Raw genomic sequence first — 25,595 nt, forward strand, 5'->3', positions numbered from 1 at the left:
GGGTAGCTTCGGCCATAACGCCATATATTTCTAATTTTTGTTTTACCCTCGTCTTCACCATGAGACAAAAAAGTCATGTTTTATGTTACATTTGGGCAAAGTGTCTCTGACTCAAACATGTTTCTTTTTTCTTTGTTTACTGTAAATTTGGTCTTAAAATTCATTCAGTGACATTAAAAAAGTCCTAAAACGTCTTAAATCTAACACGCCTTAAGCTGTAGAAACCAGAAACCTCTTGGCGACGTGTATTTATGCTGTCAAAATCAAAAGCATCACGTTTTTTTGCTTCCAAAAGCGTCTGTAACTTGATGACCGTGGAAGAATTTTATTAGGGGTCAAATCCAGCTGTAATCCTGTTAAACATAATCCTTCCTCTGGTTACTGTGAGTCTGGGCGTCGCCGGGGTTTTGAGTGACGTGCGTGGGTCTGTTGCTGAGCGCAGTCACCAGGGACGGCAGGTGCACGTCCTCTCCTCGGGGTGCTGGGCTGCGTGCTGCCCGCCTGCCAAGGAGACGCTCAGTCGGATCGAGTTGCATCACTTTGAAATTGCAAGAAGCCCATGCACGTCACAGCAGGGGGGGGGGGCGATTTCGCTGCCTCTGTGTGTGTGTGTGTGTGTGTGTGTGTGTGTATTTGTGCTTTATTAGTTCTTGACAGATCATGCATAACAACTTAGTGGAAAAATTAGGCGTGCATGTGAGTTCTGCGTCCGTGCGAGCGTACTGTATGTCTGAGTTACTTGTGTTCAGGCGAGTATGAGGAGAAACTCGAGGAGGCTCATCGAGCATCTTGGCTGTATCTATAGAAAGACGGAGTCTCAGAAGGTTCAAGAAGGTGTTTGTTGACTTGTCTGGGAATGTCCCCTTAAGACAGAATTTATTTATGACCGACTGCTCTGAATAAGGACGCAGACCTTTTAATTAAAGGGTTGGTTCAAAACCTCCAAACACATTTTCTCTCCTGAACCTTGTAATATCTAGAGCTGTATTCAACCAAAGCAAATCTTGATTTGACATAAATTCTGCCGATCGCTCGACCAATTGTTAGGTCAATGTCAGCTGGTGTGTATGTGTGTGTGCGTGTGCTTGTGTGTTGACATCACGGATAGGCAGGATAACAGGTAAACAGCACACAGCAGCAAGAGCAGAGGTCTCTGAAAACTTTTCAGTGGTTACTTCTCGTTATTTATCCCTTACTTATAAAGTCCCCCTTCTAATTGGTGCAGATGTATTTGGATCTGTGTTTTAGCTGCTTAGGAGGAGTAGGAGGGTAATTAGTGACGGCGCATCATTGTTAAGGAGCTGAAATTACCGCGTTCCCCCGCATGTTGCGTTCTCATCAATGCCTATCGGAGCTGGCAGCGATAAAAACCCGTGTCCACCGCTTTTGAAAGCGCACCCTTTCTGTCGCCATGTAAACTGGCAATGGACGTATCTTGTGAGAACGGGGACGCTGCCGCACTTTGCTCATGCACGTGGTCTTCTTCTATGGTGTGTCATCACCAAGTTACTCCCACAACTACATGGCCTAAATCTTCTGCGATTGGCTGCACACAAAACACGTCAAAATGTCACACCCGTCCTGCAGCCTGTCCTGTTTACACAGACACCATTTTGGCGCAGTTACTGTCTCCTGGGACGATTTGGGGCCGTAGGTATTTAGTGTTCTTGATTGACTCAGATCCTAATCTTGATATTTGAGTGCAAGCATTTAAAATAGTTGTTTAAGAAAGATTATTGTACCTCAAAAAAGTAATAAGTATTTAAAGTGAATGTAATTGGCTGAAGTGCCGCCGCCTCAGTATGAAACTCGTCCTTGCGCAGCAGCTTTGCATAAAGACGGCTTTGTGGTTCTTTTTTTAGTCATATAAAATATGTGGTGAGCAGACGCACATACAAAAAGGTCTTTGTGTGGAGTTTTGCGGCCGCTGTGGTTTAGAGTTTAGATAATGTGATAACTGTGGTAATTACAGTCGTGCTGCCCTCTGAAATGTCGAAGGAGCAGAAAATCCTGCAAGAAAAAGTTAGATTATGTTTACACTTTGAAACTTGTAAACATGACGACAGGACAGAGAGCTCATCAGCCCCGAAAAGACAATAATACTCATGTTGTCTAGAGACAGAGGCCGAGCACAGACAGCGACACACAGTCAGACACGCAGCAGCAAACAAAGACCGGTTTGTTCCCATCAGATTCCACTTTGAGACTCTTCCCATGAGCCTCTGCTCTCTCCGACAGTCGACTGCGACTCTATTCCCCCGTTATCTTCTGCATCACTCCGTCCGTCCGCATCATCTAATTTACTCAAAGTTATTACATCCATCATGAACCTGAAATTACTTTTTTTTTACTCAGCAGCACACCTCAGCATTAATCACACCCTAATGTGAAACTGCAGGAAGCCGGTTGTTACATTGATTAATTGTTATCAATTTGTTATAAATTTGCGACAAAAAAGTATGCTGCGCTCGGATATGATTTATGAAACGTATGAAACTACTCGGAGCAGAAGTGATTTATCACACATGACAGCCGAGCGGAGCTCGTAGTGGAACCATCAGTCGTGTGATCAGATGTTCCTCGTGATTTTATTTTTTGGGAGTTTTCAGTGAGATGTGTTAGTTTGCCCCGAGAAGAGTGGGTGTCTTTGTAAAACAATGTTGTTAGATATTTTAAACCATATGTTTCAGGGATTTTGTGAGTTTCTTCCTTCAAGATATCCTTGACTTTTGTGGGTCCAACTTAAGAAAATATATCAATTCGACAGGGTCTGGTTTTATTTGATAAGGTTGTTTAAGTTTGTATTTTATAACCCTTTGAAACCTCAGAAAATCGGCTTGATTTCTTTCAAAAACATGGGAAGAGGGCAGTGAGCAATGACAGAAGAAACCACCCCAAAATTAGTAAAAGAAGAGAAAAAAAGAAAAAATAGTAAAAAAAAAACCAAATTAAATTAAAAAGTACCTGAAAAATTTGTAAAAAAAAAAAAAATTAAAAAAGTTTAAAAAAAAAAAAAGAACATGACCCGTGAAAAGTGCTAAAACATTAAAGAAATTTTAATTGTAAAGATAATAAAATTGAATTATGAATTAATTTTAAAAAATATTTTTTGTTAAATGATTTTTTTGTAATTAATTCTGAATAGATGAGTAGAACTTTTTAATGAAAACTTTTTTCAATATACTGAGATGTGCTCTCGGAAATGAAAAAAAAACAAGAATTAATGAGATTATTATTACGCTAATTCAGAAAAATAAGTAAAAAAAATTTCTTCATGAAATCTTTTTTTTTTTTTTTAATTTTAAAGTAATTATCTCATTAATTCAGAAAAAACTTTTTGGGTCAAGAGTTACACTTCTATGGATTTTAAACAAAACTAGCATTATCAAAATAATAATAATAAATACACTTCTGCACTCTAATGATATTTAACCCATTTTTCTCAGTTTAACTTGAGATAACAAATGTCCAACCATCTGACAATAGAAAGAAGATCGTTTTAAAAATGAAACATTTACCACTTTTTCCTCTTTGGTGACGATGAAGAAACCTTCGTCAGGACTTTTCTCTTCCTGCTCGTGAGCTCTGGCAAATGTCCTTGAAGTTTGCGTCTCTGCCAGCAGGACGTCATCCCTCATAAAGTACAGTGAGCATTAAAGGCTTTACAAGACATTTGTTTGGACTCGTATTGCACACATTGTGCTCCCTCCAGTGACTCAGCAGACAGTCGGTTCCTTCAGTTTAGTTCCTGGCTTTACGTCAGCGAGAGAAAACTCATTTGCATTTGAATTGAGGAAGAAGAAGGCGAAAAGAGGAAAACACCCTGTGAAGTTTTCAGGCCCCTCAGAGTATTTTGTCCCCCACTGATGTGTGAAAGAGCTTTTCAGACCCAAACGGGAACTCTGGGAAAAACCCTTTGACGTGGGTGCACACAGAGTTACAACCAAAGACTATTAGACTATTTTGTGTTGCGTTTAAGTTTCTACAACTGTAGCTTTCAGTGTGGAAGTCTCTGCGTTATAGTATGTGGTGCAGCGTGATTATTTCGTAATGAGATCAAATTATAGGATTTAATTCAGGATGAAAGAAATCTTCAATAATTAATGTGAAGCTTATGTATCTCTGGTGTCGTGTCCTTTGTCTTTGTAGCTCGGGGTCGACCGATGTTGGTTTTTCAGAGCAGACAAGCGTGAGATTCAGATTCAGCCAAATGAAGGACGAGATCTCGTGACGCGGACACGTTGAATTATACCGACACTGACGCGGCATAGCTGTACATCTCTCTGATGTAAGACACGCCAGATTTTGTGATTTTTTTTCCTCGGTCTGACAGCTTAAGTGTCATTCGTCGTTGTCTTTTGAAGTTGTAATTAGAATATGAAGTGAATCTCAAACTATTTTTTGAACACAGATTTTTTTCAGGAAAATTGCTGCAAACATTCGTAGCCTGTCAGACTCAAACTGCCATAACGTATTCACTCCTTCAGACTAAACGATATCTGCGTGTGAAAGTACTGGAGGATTTTGGGAATCGCTGTTAAAGTGTATTATTCCTGGATTAGGGACACTCAACTTGCTGTACTTGGGGGACACTTTTGGGGTTGCAGCAGCCCCATATACATGTTTCTAGGATTTTAGGACATTTCTCAAATTTTATGACTTTTCTAGGACTTAAGGATGTTGTTAGGATTTTACGACGTTGCTTGGATTTTACGAAATTTGTAGGACTCTAGGAGGTTTTTATGACTTTTTTAACAGATTGTTTTTTTAGAACATTTCTCTGTATTTCTGACATTTCTAGGACTTTAGGATGTATCTAGGATTTTAGGGCATTTTTGGGGATTTTAGGATTTATAGGAATATCGGACATTTCTTTGATTTTAGAACACTTCTAGGATTTTAGGACTCATGTCAGATTTTAGGACATCCCTAGGACTTAACTGCATTTCTAGGATTTTGGGATGTTTCCCAGATTTTAGGATGTTTCTAGGATTTTAGGATGTTTCTAGGATTTAAGGAGGTTTCTGGGATTTTAGGGCATGTTTCTGATTTTAGGACATTTCAAGGATTTTAGTACGTTTCTATGATTTCAGGACATTATTGGGGCTTATCTGTCGGGGGATGAAGGAGATCCTCCACTGGCACTTTTTTGATAATTTCGTATCTATTTTGCTGCTGTTTCATGCACTCTGGTATCTCTATGTATACTAAAAATACAAACAATCCCCAGTTTAAATCAAATTGTTTTTACTTTGAATTAAAAAGTGGTTGGGACGCCACCTGACACCCTATTAGGGGTCAGATTCGGTCCCCAATAGGGTGCCGCTGTCTGTATCCTCAAATGCTTTTAGGACTGTTTCAAAGGGATTTTGTGCAGTTGAGCACTGGTGATAACGTCTGTCTTAGCGTCACGCGACGTTTCACGCTGTGCTGGAATCTGCTGATCTATCGAGTCAGATCTGAAACTCATTGATCTGAAACTATTGTGATTCAAAATGATGTGAAACGTCAAAACACACTCCGCTGCAGCTGCAACACTCAGTTCTCCACCATTCAACCCACTTTCTAACTCACTCTTTCTGTGCTGCTGATGAGTCTTCACCTCCGACCGGCGTTTTGTTTGCTGCTGACATGAACGAGCGCTACGTGCTAGCTCTACAGACAGCACATTCAGCTCCCCGCTGATCACACCGAGGTGAAAACTCAGGAACTTTTAAATCCTTTGAGAATTGAACACTTTCTCTTCGCCATTTTAACTGGTTATTCTACCAGCTAAGCGTCTCTTTATGTGTCCCATTACAGCCATTAACCACACCCAGCTGCAGACCTTTCTGCTCCCTGCTAGCTTACCTTATAATGTATTTTTATCAGATTATTGCAGACGACTTCAGCATTGCTTAGTAGCACAAGGAACAAACAAACAAACTTCAGGAAGATTTATTGACTTTATGCACACTTTGGTATGAAGTTTGACTCTCCATAACCAATTTCCAAGATAAATTGCTTGGATTTTAAGGGTTTAAATGTGAAAAGGTGTCTGAATACAACAAAACGGATGTCAATCCAAGTTTAAAAGGGTTAAAGCTTAACCTCATTATAGTAGCTTGCTTACTTAACATTAGCCTAAAACTCATCCATCCAGTTGCCTTTTGCTAAAACTAACTTTGAAAATTATTGGAAATGAGGTACCTAACCACATCAGTGTAGTAATTTTATTAAATTAGAGTTTCACATAACCCTTTGAAACCTGTCCAAATTGGCCTGATTTCTGTTAAAAAAAACAGGGGTAGAAGGAAGTAAGCATGAAGACACAAAATTACCCCAAAAAAATCAGCAATTAGTAAAAATAAATGCAAGAAAACTTCTGGAAAAATAAGTAAAAAAAAAAAAAAAGGAAAAAAGAAATAAAATAAAAAAGAAAATAATAATAATATCAAAAAAATGGAAAAAAGAGAAATGTAGAAAAAGAAATAAATTAAATGACTTGGAAAAGCTGCTTAAAATATTATAATAATTTTATTATTATTAGCTATAAATATTTTTTTTCCTATGCTTTTGTCTTTTTTCCCATATATTTTCTAAAATGTTCTAAAACTACTAATTTCATGTAATTTGTGGAACATTTCTTACCAAGTAACTCATTGCCTTTTTTCTCCATGTTTTTGAAAGAAAATGCACCATTTTTTTTAGGGTTCAGAGGGTTAAATAACTAAAAAACCACTGAAAACAGCACAAGAAAACTGTCAATCCAGGTTTCAAAGGGTTAATAACAGGAAGAACATTCAGGTTTTCAGATTTGGTCATGCAGGGTCTTACTGACACATGAGAACTATGAGAGTGTCAGTGAAATTTTGACTTGTTATTATCATGTTGCAAAGAAAATCATGCTTTTTTGCCATTTTGCTAATTACCCTCCAAGAGAAACACACGGATCTCTGCAGATATATCACAGGCTCATTAGTTATCTGAAGCAGGTAGTGTGTAAGAATTAGACGAGAGTTTTTATGTTTTTAGTTTATGCCAAGGCCACGCGCACACACACACACACACACACAAAAAAAGTCTTTTCTCTTTTGGGTTTTTGGTGGTACGGGTTTCTCTGCAGGGGCATTTAGATCTGAGCTAACAAAGCAGGACTGCCGGAAACTGAACACACACACACACACACACACACACACACACACACACACACACACACACACACACACACACACACACAGGTGGAAGTGGTGCCTCCGCCATGGGTCTCTTTCTCTTTTCAAAGTCCCTAAAAGGAAGAAAGGAGAACAAAAAGAAAGTGTGTGTGTGTGTGTGTGTGAGATCCAAAGCCAGACTATTAGGCAAAGCCAACTCTCTACAGCTCTCTGTCAAAACTACACATGGACACACACACACACACACACACACACACACACACACACAGGCACAGCCGGCCTGAGAGAAAACACTCATTTTCAAACCAACTGAACTAAATGTTTTGTGATGTTTCTGAAGACTCAGCTCTGCCTCTCTTTGTTTCTCAGTTTATAATAGAAGACATGAAGCAGCAGCAAACCAACAAACACAACAACCTGCACCGTGAGGACCAGCACATCACTGTGGAGGAGCTGTGGAGGAGCTGGAAGACCTGCGAAGGTAAAGACAAGCGTCTTTGCACCGACGTCACAAACACAAATCTCTCCACATTCACTGTCCTGCTGTAAGACGTTATAATCAAGGAGGAAAAAATACCACAAATTGGCTTGATTTCTTTCAAAAACATGGGAAAAAGCGATGAACAATACCAGAAATTACTAAAAATTAGCGAGACATTTTTCAAAAAAGAGAAAATGTTACAAGAAAATAACCTGAAAATTAGCAAAAAAGGAGGAAAAATGTTCAAAAAGAAAGGAAATTAACTGAAAAAAGTGCTAATATACACACTTATATACATACACATTTCTGCAACATAATTTTATATATATAATTGTAATTATAAATGGAGTTCTCTGGACATTTTCCACTATATAAAAATAATAATATAAAAAAATCCAATAGGGTTGCAGATAGTAAGCATTTTGCTTCATCAATTAATTGGTCAAATTCGATTAAATTCTTTACAATGGATAAATCCATAATCGATTAATTGTTATCGTCCATAATTTGTAATAATATCTTTTATATCCTTTAAAAAATGCAGGCTAATTTTCAGGTCATTTTCTTGTCACTGTTTTCTAATTTCTTACATTTTGTGTGCCTTTTTTTCTCAAGTTTTAAAAGAAACCAAACACATTTTCTCAGATTTCAAAGGTTGAAACTGCTGCAGGTATGAACCAAAAGAAAGATGAACACTAAATTCTCTAATAACTGAAAGCTTAATGGACTTTGGTACAACACTTCCAATAACTGTATTTATGCTTTAAAATACAAAATGAAGTAAAATAATGCTGAAAAATGTTAAATTATGGAATTAAATAAAGAGAAAATAAAATAGAAATAATAAGAAAAACATAAAAATGCAATAAAGAGTTAACTCCCAGTATTCCCATTAAAAGTTTTAAGTAGAAAAATGCATTCAGAGCGATGTGGCAGTGACACATTTTACTGTATAAATACACAAAATCACATGACGCAGGTGCGGTTTCTGCTCAGTAATGGGCAGGTTGAGGCATCCTCTTGATTCGGTTTGACGAGTTTAACAAGTCAACAGCCCTCAAATATCTGCGGCAGAATCCTGAAGGGACTTTCTGATTCTCTGAAAACTCAAGTGGACTTCGAGAGCCGCAGGCGAGCGCAAACAACGGCGAACACTCAAGGGCACATTTCCCCAGAATGAAGAGTGTAATCTGTTATTTCTCTGCTGAACATGTAATTAAATATCCAGCGATATAAAAGTAATTGAAAGGAAGCCGACACTCAATTATGTTCAAAGGTTTATTTATTCAAGAAATCCACCTGCGATTCTGAGTCGTTTCAGTGCTGTTATTTTAATTATCAGGCAGCTGAGGGGCAAGTGCCTTTCAGGTTCATTTTGATCAAACAAAGTTGGATTTAATCACATTATTGTAATTAATGCATCTTCAAAAACACGCTCCCTCCACTCCCTCTTCTTTTTTTCTGCTTTCTTCTTATTTCAATTTCAGATGGGGATAAATTTTGACCCTTTTTTCTTTTTTTAACACGTCTTTGGTTTATCTTCAAACACACACACACCAATCTGTGTGTGTGTGTGTGTGTGTGTGTGTGTGTGTGTGTGTGTGTGTGTGTGTGTGTGTGTCAGTGTTTGTTGTTTTTACTCTAAAAATATGTGTGGAGCTAAATGGTTTTGGAACAAGTTTGTAACACAAACTGGTGCTTCATCAGCATTTGAGACAAAAACACTCTGTTGTTCTGTAAACGTGATGTTATTCTGTCAGAGCGAACGCTACACATGATGCATTTTTTAACCCTTTGAAACCTGGATCACTTGTCTTGCACTACATTCAGTATTTAAACCTTTGGACTGTGAGTGAATTGGTTCTATTTTTTAAAATGTAGTTATTTTTTCAAAAACATGGCGTGAGCAACTTGGCAAAAAAAAATGCAGACTTAAAAAAAAGAAATTAGATTTAGAAAATCATTTAAAAAATAATAAACAAAAAAGAAAAAAACTTGGGAAAATTGTCAAAATTAATGAATGACAATTTTATTTTTTAAAGCATTTTATTCAGGTTTTTTCGTTGTGCATTATTGTTTATGACTTTCCTTTTTTGTTGGATTTATATTTTACATGTAATTTTCTTTTCTTTTTTTTCTTTTACTGATTTCTTGCTAATTTTTTAGGTCTTTTCTTCTTAAGTTGCTTTGTGCCTTCTTCCCATGTTTTCTTTTTTAAAAGAAATCAAGTAAATATGGTCAGGTTTCAAAGGGTTAACCTATCTTTTTACTTGTATTTAAACTTTTGAAACATGAGAAGATTTGGTTTGATTTCCTTCAGAAACACAAAAAAAAATCATTCTGAGCAACTTGGCAAGAAATGTCTTGCAGACTGCAAAAAACATATTAAAAGGCGACGAGGAAATGATCTGAAAATATGATTATATATTACGATAAAAAATAGAGGAAAATGTTCATCATTTATTGTTCATCATTGTATTATATATTTAAAGTGATGTTACAAAAACATATTTTTAGAACTTAATTGAAGTCATTTAACTGTTTGTTTATTTCTGTTTGTTTGTTTTTCTTTTTTTTCTCTCAACTTTCTGAAAATTGAAGGAAATTGGATTTGGGGGAAAAAATAAAGCTAGGGAAAAATGTCCAAATAATGATATTTAAAATTATTTGAATTATGTATTTAAAAATATTTTAGGGAAATCCAAAAAGTATTTTTTATGGACTTTATTGCAGGCCATTTCCTTGCTTGTTTTTATTTTTTCCTGCTTATTTTCAAGTCATTTTCTTGTTTTTTTTTGTTTGTTTGTTTTACTAATTTCTAGCTATTTTTTGGGCCATTACTTGTTAAGTTGCTTGTTGCTCTCTTCCCATGTTTTTGAAAGAACTCAAGTTGTCAAAGTGTTAAGCAATGATAATAAAATACTCCTTTTTCAAATATTTCTTCCACCACGATTCATTTTTAACCGTCTGTTATTCTGTGAGATGCTCTTCATAGAAGAACTGATTCTAAAGCAATGACCTTCATCTTTTCATTTTTCTCTCTTCATTCAGTCCACAACTGGACGGTGGAGGACTCGGTGCAGTGGCTGAAGGAGTCGGTGGAGCTGCCGCAGTACGAGAAGAACTTCCGGGACTTCGGGGTCACGGGGAACACTTTACCTCGGTTGGTACCGTCACTCCCCTTCAGCGACGCGTAACAAGATCAGATTCATTAGTCCTGTTCATGGCAGATGTTACAAGTGCTTTAATTAAGATGTGTTTCCGTCGGTGAGCCGTGAAGTGTGTTTATGAACAGCAGCACCTTTATGATCTTTGTCACAGCACCCAGAGGCGGCTTTAGTTTTCATTACTCAGTTTAATGCTGCCCACTGCTGGTCGTAAACGGCGACACAGGAGGAGGAGAGTCAGCTGGATTGTCTTTGTTTCTCTGTTTTTGTATTGGAAGAGGAAATAGGGCAGACCACTCATCGTCACATGATCTTTATCCTTTAAAACGGCAACAAATTGGCTTGAATTCTCAGAAAAAACATCAAAAAAGGCAATGATTAATGAAAGAAATCACCCTAAAATTAGCAAGAAAGTAGTAAAAATCTATTAGAAAATTACCTGAAATTAGAACAAAAAAGAAAAAAAAGTTAAAGAAAAACAGGAAATTATCTGAAAAAAGTAAGAAATAGAGTAAAAAAATAATCATAATAAATAAAAAAAAACAAATACTAATAAAAAGTAAAATAATAATAATTCTACTACTAAAAATAATAACATTGAAAAGCCTAGTTTGTAGTGTAGCCTAGTTTTAGACTTGATTTTTTTAAAACTTTTTTTGATGAGTCTCTCTTTTTGAAAATAAATTTTTAGATAACTTTCTTGTCACGTTTCTCCTTTTTTTGCAATTTGCAGTACATTTTATTGTTTTTTTTCCATGTTTTCAAAGAAATTTTCTTACATTTTACAGGTTTTAACACTTTTGAAAGACATCTTAAAGCAGATTAAAAAAAGTTGTTTATCCAGTGTTAAATGCAGCCATGATTACAATCTTTAAAAGCTTTTTTTATAATTCAGAGTCTAATTCAGTCTGCTATGTAGTTACTCCGATAAAAGAGCAGAATATTCCCAAAATTCACAGCAAAAGTGAAATAGTTAACAGAGTGATCTCAGTGCCGACGTGACAGGAGAGACTCAGACGTCGGAGGACACTTGGGGAATGTGACTCGCTGCAAACTGCATGTACGGCATGAGTAGACAGAGGGGTGGGCGGCGGGGTTATCGAGGGGTTTCGTGTTTCGCCACGGGGCTGACGGGCGCTGACTCATGAGGTGATGTCACAGCGAGGGGGGTTCGGTTTCCGCAGGCTGCCATGTTGTCTGAGCCTTTAAGATGGTGGTGAGATAACATCTTAATAGCTCAGACAATGAAAACTTTGATTAGTTTTTCATAACTCATCAGTCTCCGATCTTTATTGAGCTGATAGGGTAACATTTCCTCACGCACAGATACTATTTTCCTTCAGTTCAGCATTAGAAAACACACTGTATTCCAGTTCCCACGCAAAATTTTCAACCTTTTCGAGCCCTTCGACCAAAAATCCATCGGTACAGAACCCGAAAAAGTGGTTCTCAGCTGGTACAAAAAAGACTTTTCTTTTTTTGTACGTAAAGTTTATGTCTATATTGCCTCTGGATGGAGTAACACGTGCTAAGAGGCAATCTCGAGGCTTTTGTGAGGGACGGGACCCCAAAAACAATAAACTTGAAAGATGGGTGGTTAAAGTTATACGTATGAGGTATCAAATATAACTGAATAAGTAAGTTAAAGGCCATAATTTGTAAATTTAATTGGCTGAGATTACTGGTGTTATTTGTGATGTTTGTTTTGTTTTTATGTGCTTGTTCTGATTTTGTGGCTTTTATAATGTTTTATCTTTATTGTAAATTAAACAAAGAGTGACAGAGAGAAAAAAAAGGTTTTTCTTGCCCTGTAGTACAAGCTGTGACATCAGTGGGTGTCTCGTATTCTCCAAAAGTGAGGAAAAAATATTTAAAAAGATCATAATTACATTTTTGAAATTATCTTACTTTTTTATTTATTTGTTTTTAGCACTTTTTTTTAGGCAATTTCCTTGTTTTTTTTTTTTATTTAAATTTTCTGTCTTTTAAAAAAAAGTTACTAATCGTTTGTTTTTTTTACTTTTTACTATTTTTTGTGAATTGTTTGGTCATTTCCGCCGTTGCTCACTGCCTTATTCCCATGCTGAAAAAAAAAACAAGCACATTTTGCTCAGGTTTCAAAGGATTAAGCCTCAGGTAACAACGTGTAACATGGTCTTAAAGTGAAGACAGAATGTTTCTCACCGAAAAACATTGCGATAACTAAGTCAATACCTTTTAGCAATTTACCTTAACCTTAACTTTTTACCTTAACTAACTTTTATCCTTCACTAAATTTACCTTTTTCTCTTTAAAATGCTAAAGACACACAAAAATCACAAGTATAATTCACACTGAACTCTCAAATAGTTGAAAACTGTGTAAAATGACACTCAGTTCTCAGTGCATGTTTTTCTCTTTCTCCATATTTCAGAATAGCGGCAAATGAACCGTCGTTTATGTCGATGCAGCTGAAGATATTAGACCAGCGGCATAAACAAAAACTAAACCTGAAGGCACTGGACGCAGTGCTGTTTGGCCCTCCTCTCCGTAAGTATGCGGTTTATTTTAAAACCAAAAACATAACGACTTCATCGCTACTCATGAATAAAAACTTTTTTAAGGCCTCACTCACATTTTTTACAGCCAGAACAACAAAACGCATTTTCCAAAGCCATCTGTCGTTTCTCTCCCTCTGCAGGTCCACAACATAACTGGATGAAAGACTTCGTCCTGATGGTTTCCATAGTGATCGGCGTCGGGGGCTGCTGGTTCGCATATGTGCAGAACAAGTCCAGCAAGGTGCACATCTCCCAGATGATGAAGGATCTGGAGAGCCTGCAAAACGCTGAGCAAAGTCTCTTAGAGCTGCAGAGCCGGTAAGAGAAGGAAATGTAGATAAACGACGAGACGGGATGAAAATGCAGATTCACTCTTTTTTTTTAGCTTTTTCACACTTTGTAGAAATTGTGCATCTTAAGGCAATCACCAACTTGGCAAGAAATATGAACCACAGATTTAAAGAAATTAGTAAATGTTGACAAAAATAGAGGGGAGGATATTAGAGAATTGTTTAAAAAAGGGGGAAAATGTCCATAAAACTGTATTTATAATTATTGTATTTATTTATTGTTAAAATTATGTTACAGAATATTTTTTTTTTAGTTATAGGTCAATTTGTTGTTTGTTTGTTTTTTGCAAATTTTTGGGCAATGTCTTGTCAAGTTGCTTATTGCCTTCTCCCTGTGTTTTTGAAAGAAATCAAACCAATATGTTTAGGTCTCAAAAGGTTAAAGGAATACTTCACTCTACCGAATTATGAATTGCATATCAATTTTCACCTTGTGAAAATCCGCTGAATTTGAGAAGAAAACGTTGCTTTTCTCGCTGACCTCCGTAGTGAACGAAGAATCCAAAAACAGAAAATCCTTGATGAATTGAAGACGTAGGGATCCACATTTAACAACAACCTAATTAAACCGTCTGCTTACAAACTTGAGTCACTCTGGTGAATCTGAACTAACCGTTTAAAAAACGTTTGAATCACCAAAGTCACACAATAACACAAACTAACTGATCAAGCAGCTGTGTTCAGCGAGGTAAAATTACCTTTTTATCAGTTAAGTTTGGCTCTTAGAGAGAGTAATGCAGTTTTCTGTCAGAAAGCGCTGTCTGTTTGGGAAGAACTGATCACAAAACTTATTAAATGCGGTCGCCTGTGACTTCAGCTCGACAAGAATTTTTGGAGTCTTCATTTAACACGGAGGCACGTATTAAAATTTTATTTTTTTTTCATTAATTTAACTTAACACAGGGTGAATTACCGATAAACAAATGATGATCTGGGCATCAGCGTATTTCTTAAAAATGTAACTAAATCCACATTTTGTGTTTTGGCAGGCTGGAGAAGGCTCAGGAGGAGAACCGGACGGTGGCCGTGGAGAAGCAGAACCTCGAGCAGAAGATGAGGGACGAGATCAACGGGGCCAAAACCGAGGCTCACCGGCTTCGAGAGCTGCGAGAGGGCGCCGAGTGTGAGCTCAGCCGCCTCAAATACGCCGAGGAGGAGCTTGTACAGGTACGGCTTCCCAGACTGAGTCGTGCCTCTGCCCCATCAAATGACCTTTATACAGAAATTATTTTTAAAATGTATTACTGCTGCTAAAACACCTTGAAATAAAATGATTAATTTCATATTCATAATGTTAAAATCCACAAAATAACCACACGATTCCTCAATTTCCCTGCACATAAAAAATCCAGCACCAATATATCTAAGCTTGCAGACTCATATTCACACAGTAAATGCGGCTCATTTAAAATTTAGCCTCACCTCCAGCATTTGATCGATCTCACGTGACGAGTTTTTAAATATTTGACGGCGAATTTACGGACCCTGATGCATCACGCTCCTCCCCTGCAGGTGCGGAAAGCCCTGAAGCGAGCGGAGAAGGAGATGCAGTCGGAGCGGTCCGTGCCTGAAGCTCTGCAGAAGTGGCTGCAGCTCACACACGAGGTGGAGGTTCAATACTACAACATCAAGAAACAGAGCGCAGAGTTCCAGCTGTGCGTCGCCAAAGACGAGGTAAACCTCAGACGGTGATTCATTTACTAGAAATTAAATTGTATGAAAATTTAATACCAGAACTATAGTGACTAAAAATTACTTTTACACACACTGAAATGATTTCATCAAATTTTACATTGAAAAACCAAAAGTAAGATTAGCTTGTTATTTCCCATATTGGAATAAAGTTATTAGTGTATAATGTCTTATAGAATGAAAATTATGTAACAAGTTAAATCATTTCATTTGAACTTTTATATATGTACCAATTACTGTTATTATTATTATTATTATTATTATTATTATTATTATTATTATCAATAACAATCCATTTATTTTAAATTATATGTTTTTTTGTTTGTATCTTTAGTTTTCTGTATTTTTTAATCTTCATGTTGTTTTTTTCTTTTTTGATCGGTAACTCCATTTTTACTATGTCATATAATTCCTTAAAAGGCAAGAACAATAAAACATAAAATAAACATTAAAAAATTAAAATAGCAGCACTCTTTGTTTTGATAAACATTAAAATAATAAGATAACCAAAACCTAATGTAAACACAGGAAAACCATTGTGTTGATTAGCTGCTAATTTACATTAAACCTTCAGGAACACGTAATGCAAAAAGAAATATATTTACACACCCAGGAATAATTAAACATGTTGAATTAAATGAAATGAAAATTTCCTTTTAAACTTCCTAAAGACAACGAGCTCTTGATAGTGTGTTTATTATTCCATATCTGCACGCCGCGATATTAGAGGGCGTGTTTGTGTTTGTTAAAAATGAAGGTGAAGCTGATCAAACTGTCTGACGTGAAAGAATTTGGGGATTAAATTTAATTGATGTTTTGTGTTTTTGACTCTCAGGCAGAAAAAATAAAGAAGAAAAGAGGTTCAGTGTTTGGGACGCTTCATGTCGCCCACAGTTCATCACTGGACGAGGTGGACCACAAGATACTAGAGGCAAAGTAAGAAACACACACACACACACACACACTATTACAATATCTGACTGTACTATGACATATTCTTACACATATTTGACCACATAATACTCCTAAGTTTCTCAAAGGTTTTATTTCAGATGTGTTTAATGTATTCAGAAGTCTTGTGTAATCTCGGCTCTGCCGCTGAGATAAAGAGTCTCTGTGTGTCTGAAGCCAAAAAGGGAAGAAATCACATTAAAGAGAGAACAAAGTCACATCTTCTGCGTGACTACTTTAACAGGCACGAGTCCAAAATCACAATGTAACCAGCAGCCTCGTGTGCCAAAACTGTAAATCCTAAAAAATCAAAGCTTCTTCTTTGGTCTGACAAGAATGTGAATCAGTATCAGAAACAGGATCTCTGTGATGTTTGCCAGGTACAATAAACAGGGCTCGTACGATCATAAAAAAACTGGAAAAGGCAAATAGCAAATTGCAAGTAGCAATTTCCAGGCCTAAAAAGTTTTGGAAAAATCATGGAATTCTTTTTTACAGACCTGTTTAATAACAACTTTAAAAATCCAGAGATAATTTTTGTTTTTTACAGTTTCTGGCTGCAATAAATGGGGATTTTTAGAGAGAAAAAAAGCCAACATTTTTTCTTTAAGTTTAAATAAAATTTTGATAATTGTCAAAAATGTTTAAAGAAAAAAAAGCCAAAAAAATGCTCACAACTTTAGCTTTAAAAAATTGCCAGAACAGTTTAAAGTTAAAAAAGGCACTTTTTTTCCCCAAAAGATAAATAAATGAATAAATAAATAAAAATAAATTTTAATGAAAAAAAATGCCACTTTTAAAAAATTTTAAAGAAAAAATTAATCTTGTTCTGTATTCATTATTTTTAAATAATATTTATTTTTAAAAATCTATTATGAAATGATGAAAAAGAACTGATAAGGAGTATTGATTCGTCATTTCACAGATCTTGAAAGTCTGCTTTAAAAATTAATGGAAATTTATTGGTAAAAATGTGCATGAGCCCTGAGCATGTGCGTGTGTTTCTTCAGGAAAGCCCTGTCAGAGGTGACGGCGTGCCTGAGGGAGCGGCTGCACCGCTGGCAGCAGATTGAGAAGCTCTGCAACTTCCCCGTAGTCAATAACTCGGGGCTGCCGAGTCTGACGGCGAGTCTCTACTCAGACCACAGCTGGGTGGTCATGCCGCGAGTCTCGGTGCCTCCGTACCCCATCGCAGGAGGAGTGGATGACCTGGACGAGGACACGCCTCCCATCATTCCGCAGTTCACAAGTAAGTAGGAGGATTTTAAATGACCACTGAAAAAATAATGTGAATTTGATTATAATATCGCAGTTTTCCTCCTTGTTTTCCTCGCCAGCGGCCACGTTGATCCGGCCCTCGCTGACCCGCAGCAGCAGCCTGTGTCGTTCCCGCCGGAGCCTGCTGAGCTCCCCGCAGTCCTCGCTGATGTCCCCGGACCCCGACCTGCTGTCCATGGCCAGCTCGTCCCTCTCCTATCGCCCCGAGGCAGACGACGAACATATCATGTTCAGCTCGGATAGGAGGGGGTATGTAGCGGTGGCCGGAACGCCGCGGAATGGTTTTACAGTTTGGACTCACAGGTGTTTTATCCAGACTCTCACACTGATGCTTTGGGGTTAAATGGTGACTTTTGGTGTTGGGTGCCTTCTAATGTTTGGAGGATGCATGAATTGCCTCCACTGAAACCTGCACACGGTAATTAGTTAATGTCTAACATAGCAACATAATGCTGAAGTGAGTCTTCTCTCCACTTTAATTCCTGCAGTTTTCCCCAATTTTCCAACTAATGTGTCAGTAAGGACTAAACCCCAAAGACTAAACTTAAAACAGTCATTTTAATGTTAAATGCATGATAAATGGTGGCCCGTTACTAACATAAAAACATTTAGCAGAACAAAAACTCAACCAGAAAGATTTTTCACCTTTCCGAATGTTTAACTTTGAGGATTTAAAGGGAAACGTCAGCCCTGTGCCCTGAATTCACGAAGAAAATTTGCACATTTCCGCTGTGAGCGAAGAAACAGGGAAAATTCTTGATGAACTGAAGTCATAGGGGTCCGTGTTTAGTTACAGCAAAATTATATCGAAACATCCGTTTGCAAATTCTCAATTCTTGCAACATGCAATCCAGAATTTTAACATGGAGGAGAAGTTAGGACACTTTAGAAAAGAGTGATTTTAGATGAATACTTCATCCCCCAAAATAATTATTTGCATATCAGTTACTCACCTTGTGTTACGTTGAATTAGAGAAAAAGCTTTTTTTTCTTGCACGTCTCCTCGGTGAACTGAGAATCCAAAAACTGAGAAAATTCTGGATGAACTGAAGTCATAGGGGTCCACGTTAAAAAACAGCTATATACTATATCAGAATATCTGTTTACAAACTCCTATACAACTAGTATGGTGCAGCATAAAACAAAACTCATTTATTCAGTCTCACGCCCAGTACGCCAGACTTCGACAAAAACAAAAATAATTTAACCTCGCTGAACACGGGAGCCGCTGGTCAGTGTTACAACAATGCTGGCCTCCGGTATGACATATGACATAAAGAAGTATCCAAAAATGTCTATGATGAATTAATGCTGTAGGTGGCCACTTTAAACAGCTACACTGTAACCGTTTCCACAGTATAATCCACGTCTCATTTATCCAGTCGTATGTTCGGTACTTTCCAAACAGACTGAAGTGCAACTTAAGACTGTTTTGCACAAAAATAGCGCTGTAGGGCCGCTAAAAATTCCCTTCTGTACGCGAAATTAGAATTTTTACTCATTATGCTGCTCCTGCGTGTGATTGTTAAATCGGTTCCAGCATCGCAGAACCTGCTCGGAGGGTAAGGAGCTCCCACATCTCACTGTTTTCCCATTTTTGGCAGCTGTACTTGCTCTTTAAATTAGCTGCTAACAGCTGCTTTTTAAATCTCCACGGGTGGATTGTTGTCCCTTTTACACAAACACAGTTTTGGTGCTGTTATTACTTCCAGTGGCAGTTTAAAGGTGAGAAACTCTGTCTCTCCATTCTGTGATTGTATCTTTTATACATAACAGCGAGGCAGAATAACGGCACGATATCCCTTCCTGGATCAGGCAGCATAAAAGGAGCTCTTATCGGGACAGTAGTTTTACCTCGCTGAACACAGGAGCTGCTGGTCTGCTGCCTCCATATGTTAGTTTGTTTTTATTTTTGTGCGACTTTGGTGAATTCGAACTAAAAAGTCAAACAATAACACAAATTTCCTACCAGTTAGAGGCAGACGTGGACCGCGTCTTACTTCAGTCCTTCAGGAATTTTTACCCGTTTTGGATTCTTCGTTCACTTTGGAGGCAAAATTTTCTTCAGGAATTCAACAAAACAGGAAGTGAGTAATTGATATGTAAATGGTGATTCGGGGGGTGAAGTTTAACTTTAAATACACAGCAGACTATTCAGTTTTTTTGTAAAAAAGTTTAAGTTTTAAAAGTTTAAGCATTACTTTATTTGAGAATGAAACATAATGAATTTGATTAACATGTTAAAAGTAGATAAAGAGAAACTCACAATGAAAAAAGCTTTTTCTTAGTTTTATTTTGTGTTTAACCCTTTGAATCCTGTCGCAACATCACTTTTCATGTGTTTAAACCTCTGAACACCGAGCAAATTGGTTTGCTTTCTTTTAAAATTACGGGAAAGTGTGATAAGCAATTTAGCAAGAAATGTTATGCACCTTGAAAGAAATTCGTAGATTTAGAAAATTATTTTTTCAAAGTGAGAGAAACATTGTTTAAAAAAAAAAACATTATTAATTTTAAGTACTTTTTTCCAGTAATTCCTATGTTTATTTTATTTTATTATTTATTTCGTATGTTTCAGAATTTCATGTAATTGTCTTTTACGCTTGATATTTTTGAGGGGAATTTTTGAATAATTTCTTCTTAAGTTTCTGCCCCTTTTCCTTATTTTTGAAAGGAACCAAGCCACTTTGCTCAGGTCTCAAGGGGTTAAGATGTACAGTTTCCCTAAAAAAATGCGCAGTTAAAATGAAATGAGCCTGTTGAGTTCACATTATTATTTTTTTGCTCTTTGCCGTAAAAATTTCCCCTCATAATTGTCATCCGTGCTAACCACGATGCCAAAATAAGTATATTTAACGGGTCATTCCTTTGTTGCTGCTGTTGGTTTTTCACTTTTTTGTCCTATTTTGGGTCAGTTTTTAAGCTTTACGTTGCTCTCAAGCCAAATTGATCAGGTTTCAAAGGGTTAAGTTGTACAAATCCCCTAAAAAACATGCAGTTTAAATCAAGTAAGCCAGTTTAGTTCATGTTATTATTTTTTTGCTTGTAGCTGTAAAACTTTTGATCCATGCAAACCTCGATGCCAAATTAGCTGCATTTTAAAAGTTTAGAATTAAAGTTTTGGATGCTCTGATTTGTCCGTCTGAGTCGTGACCGCGCTGCGTCTGCTCTCCTCTCTCAGGGAAGCGGCTCAGGAGGGCGGCTCCGACACGGACTCTCTCAACTCTTCCCTGGGCCGCAAGCAGCTGCACAACCCCTGCACACCGGGCCCGGACACCCCGTACCGCAAGATCTCCCGCGAGGAGCTGCTGCTGTTCAGCCAGAGTTCGGAGCTTCCGGCGTCCACGCCCGCCACCTCCACCACCACCAGCAGCAGCAGCAGCAGCAGTCTCAGGGACTCCACGCCCCCTCCTCTGCCTCCCACCCCAGCCACCACCCCTCCGGCCCGCCCTCCACCTCGCCGTCCCGGCCTTGGAGCACCACCCGTTTGCACACAGAGGCTCGCCCGACCTCACCCGCATCATCCCCGAGTCGCAAAGTGCAACCTTTTCGCAGGGGAGCGCCACCTCTCCGACGGGCAAGGGCATGTATAACGGCGTCCTGGAGAAGTCCTACAGCTTCGGCCAGCTGCCCGCGAGCATGCTGCCCAACGTGGGGCGTTACCCGTCTCTTACCTCCCTGGACTCGGAGGGCCGGAGCGTGGGGAGGGAACACAAGCTCCAGAGCACCTCCTCCCAGGACTCCAGCGACAATGGAGAGAAAATCAAGCGCTCCTCCTCTAAAATCAAAAGCTTATTTAAGAAGAAAAAATAAAAACTTGCAGAGTGAGATAGTGTGTGAGAGAGAAATAAAAATATAAAGAGTTGTTTTAGCCCTAATACTAAAAGAGAAGGACATCACTGTAAGCTAAAACATTTCATTTTCTCTCGTTACTTTCTTCGTTTTGTCATCAGAGATGGAATGTAGCTCAGTCTGGGTGCCTTAAACGCCTCAGACTGGTAGCCTTATTTTTCAATAATGCCTTTTTATTTAGTTCACTCATAACCTCACAGGGAAACCTGCAAAGGTCAAAGAAAAGTCAACATAAGGTCAAAAAAACAAAACTGTCACTGTCTTCTGTCCATTTTGGTTTGAACCAAAAAGTCACTTAGTGTAAGGGTCTAAAGGTGCAGTCCATGAACATGGACGTGTAATACGGGACTACGTTTGCTGTCACCACTGAAAGTATTACAGTCACACTTTCAGGAGTGACAAGCATCAACAAGAAAAACAGCTCATTTGACTTTTTAAAGGGAAACTTCAGCCACCAAGTGACTATTTGTGTATTAATAACTCACCTTGTGTTATGTTGAATTTGTAAAGAAAACTTTGTTTTTCTCACATACCTCCACGATGAACGGAGAATCCAAAAACTGTTCTTGATTAATTGAAGACATAAGGGTCCATTTAACTTCAGCAAAACTATATCAAAACATCTGTTTACAAACTCACACAACTCACACATTTAACTGCAGTTAAATCAGTCTCATTTATCCAGTCGGATGATCGGCACTTTTCGACAAGTAGTGCACTACAGTCTACTAAAGTAGTAAAACTTCTCTATGCTCTTGTCAAAGCTGAACTCCACTGTAATTTTACTTCGCTTTACATGGGAAAGCATCGGTCTACCGCTGCCTCGATCACTTTCTGTTAACGTGTGACTTTGGCGTTTTAAAGCTTCAGTTCTGACTCACAAAAGTCACACAAGGACTAAAAGAAATAACCGACTGAGACAGTAATTTTAACTCGCCGAACACAGGAGTTTCTGGTCTACCACTGCCTCAATCGGTTTGTTTTTTTAAGCTATTGTGTGCTTTTTGTGAGTCCAAACTAAAAACACCAAAATCTCACAATAATACAAACTAACTGAACAAGAGAGCAGCAGACCAGCAGCTCCTGGGTTCAGCAAAGTAAAACTACTGATTTTGTCAATGGAGTTTGGCTTTTTAGAGACAGTTTCCCTTTTAGCTCAGTTCCCCGTCAGCCAGAGCTGCATAAATGAGACTCTGATTAAACTGCTTGAGTTGTGTGAGAGTTTGTAAACGGATGTTTGCATTTAGTTTTGCTGTTGCTCCTTAAACACGGACCCCTATGACTCCAATTCATCAAGAATTTTCTCAGTTTTTTGGATTCTCTGTTCAATGTGGAGACATGTGAGAAAAACATTTTCCTCATAAAAATTCAACATAACACAAGGATGTTATATATTGATATACAAATAATCGTTTGGGGGGGGTGAAGTATTCCTTTAAAAATCACTCTTTTCTAAACTGTCCTAACTACTCCTCCCCGTTCAAATTATGGATTGCATCTTGCGTGTTTGAGTCCTAAACTCGCGTACTTGATTAATTTCCTTTGGAAAAAAAAAAAAAAAATCCTGCTAAAAGTTTGTTGCACTACTGCTTTCCTGGTATTTTGGGAAAGAGCCGCTGCTTGCGGAGTACATATTGAATAAAGACATAGAGATGAGAGAAACTCATGGGCAGCAGCAGTGGAGATGCAGCGCGTGATGCCGGAGCCAAAATTATCTGCTGCGTCTTCAATGCTGCTACTTATGTATGTCTCAATATATATAAATATATATATATATATATATACTTTGTTTTCACATGATTATGTTCTTATAGATGTTTTTAAATAGATTTATATTGGTGGGGGTTCCTACTGTATGACAGAAGGTTTATTGAATATGCAGATTTAACCCGCACCACTCATTCTCCCTGTAATCTAGCTGTCCCTTAATACTTGATTAACTGTGTCCTGTAGCCATAAAAACATACCATTTACATTCTTTGTCTTAAACACCCTTCCCCCTCGAAAAAATTTGGTGTCACCACCAGATTTTGGTCAAATTGTCCGTTGCAAATAATTCTTCTTGTGGTCAGAGTGCCATATTTATGCCGCGTTTGAGGGTAAGCGAGTGCCAGGAAGACTGTCTCCACTGTGACGACGTGGCCTCGACCGTCTAGTTTCCTTTTTAAAGACAAACACTAAGTATTATCTGTTCGACAAAGGAACTATTTGATCCAGATCTGATCGATGCCCCAATACCTGCTCCCGCCTTTCACACACACTAAGCTCGAAGCCGACCCATGCAATACGGTCCCGTTCCTGTTCCTCACCTCTGGGCCCGCGCCGAGCGCACTGATGTCAAGATCTCCTGCTTCACACTGTGATTTCTGCCTTCTTCCCTTCATCCTGGACCTGGCTGTCACTGCTGCAGTTCAACACGAGACTGAAGGGGGGTCATGTGACAGAGGCGACATGATGGAATATCGGAGGGGGCGATGCTGCCGTGCACGAGGTGCGACAGGGCGCCCGGACGACACGAGGATCTTGTTTTTTCAAAGGAAAATATATTTGAAAGTCTGTGGCAGTACAGCACACAATGAAGGAAACTGAAGACGGAACTGCAAGACGAGGATATACGAATGTTTACGAGACATTAGGGTTTTTTTTGAGAACATTTTGTGTGTGAATATTTGTATACTGTAGAAGAATTAATAAAAAAAAATGGAGGCATTGGAGATGTTTCAGAGTGGTGTTTGCTGGTTGGTTACATTTTATACAAGGCCAAAACTGAGAAAAACTGCTTTAAAGTTTTTGACTTGTCCAGAGAAATGTGTTACAGGTATAAAAGTGGTTACAGGTATCCGAGACCCCCAAAAATACTCTTTAATTGTAATTACTGTACTTTGCCTTGTGTATCAATTTAAACAGCGACAAAGCTAATGGGAAGGCAAAGTGCAGTAACTACCAGGTGTGGGCAATATGCACCTAAAATAAAATCATGATTATTGTCGAATACATTAAATTTAATAATGTAATAATCTAATTTAATGATTTATTTTAAAAAACTGGAGCATCGGAGATGTTTCAGGGTCATGTTTGCTGGTTGGTTTAATTTTTTATGCTGCAAACAGCAAAACAGTTTTTTGACTGTCCAGGGAAATTCAAAACATGCCCTAAAACCATGACCCCAAAAATGCCCTAAAACTCTGATTACTGCACTCTGCCTTGTATTACCTTAACCCTTTCACTCCTGGGTCAACATCAGTTTTTGTTGTGTGATATTCAGATGCTTTTCAAAACTACTGAAACCTTTGTTTTGACTAACATTATAGTAACTGCAGTTAGCCTTTGTATGGCAGCACTGTTCTCTTTACATTTGAAGAAAAAAAAGTATATTTTGAGCTTATTAAGTTCGTTTTTGAATTTTAACTGCTGTGTATTAATTGTCACTGAGCATCTAGTTTTTCAGAATCTCTAAACTTGATCAGGACTTGTTTCCTGCAGAAAACCGTCCTGACCCTCCGTTTGCAGCCCCGCATCCTCCTCGTTGCAGAGTGCAGACGTGTGGGAAAAAATATCATTCTGACACCTCATTTGTCTTGAGAGTGAGGGAACCGTGATACACAGAAGAGAAGCATGCATGATTGCTTTATCAATATAAAGTGAACGTGATGAAACTTGAGTTGATGGTTCATCAATTCGGCACACTAGGAGGGGAGCGGGGACGTCTGCCGGTGATGAATGTGTTGTTTGGGCACTACTGTACACAGCCAACCTCATTGGTTCCCAACTCAAAGATGCAGATATTGTCACGGCCACATGGTGGCAGCAGTGCATCATGGGAAAACAACCATATCAGCCACTCCCTGACTGTGAAACCTACAGTCAGTGGATGTTTGCTGAGGACTGTGACAAACCAGAATCAAACTAGTTTTTACTAATCAAGTTTGCATTTCATGTTTCAAAGACCGTTTCACAGTCATTTATAATTAAATTTAAGATTTTTACACGAAGAATGTTTTTGTAGTATATATGTGGTCCTATACAGAGGTAGGTTTTATGAAGGAATATAGTTATTAGAGTGAGAAAAAAAATTGAATAAATAAACAACATTAAAGGTATTAAAAGAAAGTAGTTGAAGTATAGACCAA

General features: G+C 38.0%; 1 protein-coding gene across 1 annotated transcript in view; it reads left to right on the forward strand.

Moving 5' to 3' along the window:
* Window positions 1-24,174, forward strand: part of stim2b (stromal interaction molecule 2b) — a 56,487-nt gene extending 32,313 nt beyond the window's left edge. Inside the window, 12 exon segments of the mRNA XM_088074056.1 lie at window positions 7,524-7,635; window positions 10,687-10,798; window positions 13,216-13,331; window positions 13,483-13,660; window positions 14,682-14,859; window positions 15,205-15,366; window positions 16,220-16,320; window positions 17,346-17,584; window positions 17,673-17,916; window positions 20,795-21,051; window positions 21,054-21,074; window positions 21,077-24,174. Of these exon segments, the coding sequence (XP_087930182.1) occupies window positions 7,524-7,635; window positions 10,687-10,798; window positions 13,216-13,331; window positions 13,483-13,660; window positions 14,682-14,859; window positions 15,205-15,366; window positions 16,220-16,320; window positions 17,346-17,584; window positions 17,673-17,916; window positions 20,795-21,051; window positions 21,054-21,074; window positions 21,077-21,426 (2,070 nt within the window). The 3' untranslated portion in view covers window positions 21,427-24,174.
* Window positions 24,175-25,595: the final 1,421 nt, after the last annotated feature.

This window comes from Plectropomus leopardus, chromosome 23 (assembly GCF_026936395.1).
Source record: "Plectropomus leopardus strain MGB_pleo_1.0 chromosome 23, ASM2693639v1, whole genome shotgun sequence".
In the NCBI taxonomy this organism is placed as follows: domain Eukaryota; kingdom Metazoa; phylum Chordata; class Actinopteri; order Perciformes; family Serranidae; genus Plectropomus; species Plectropomus leopardus.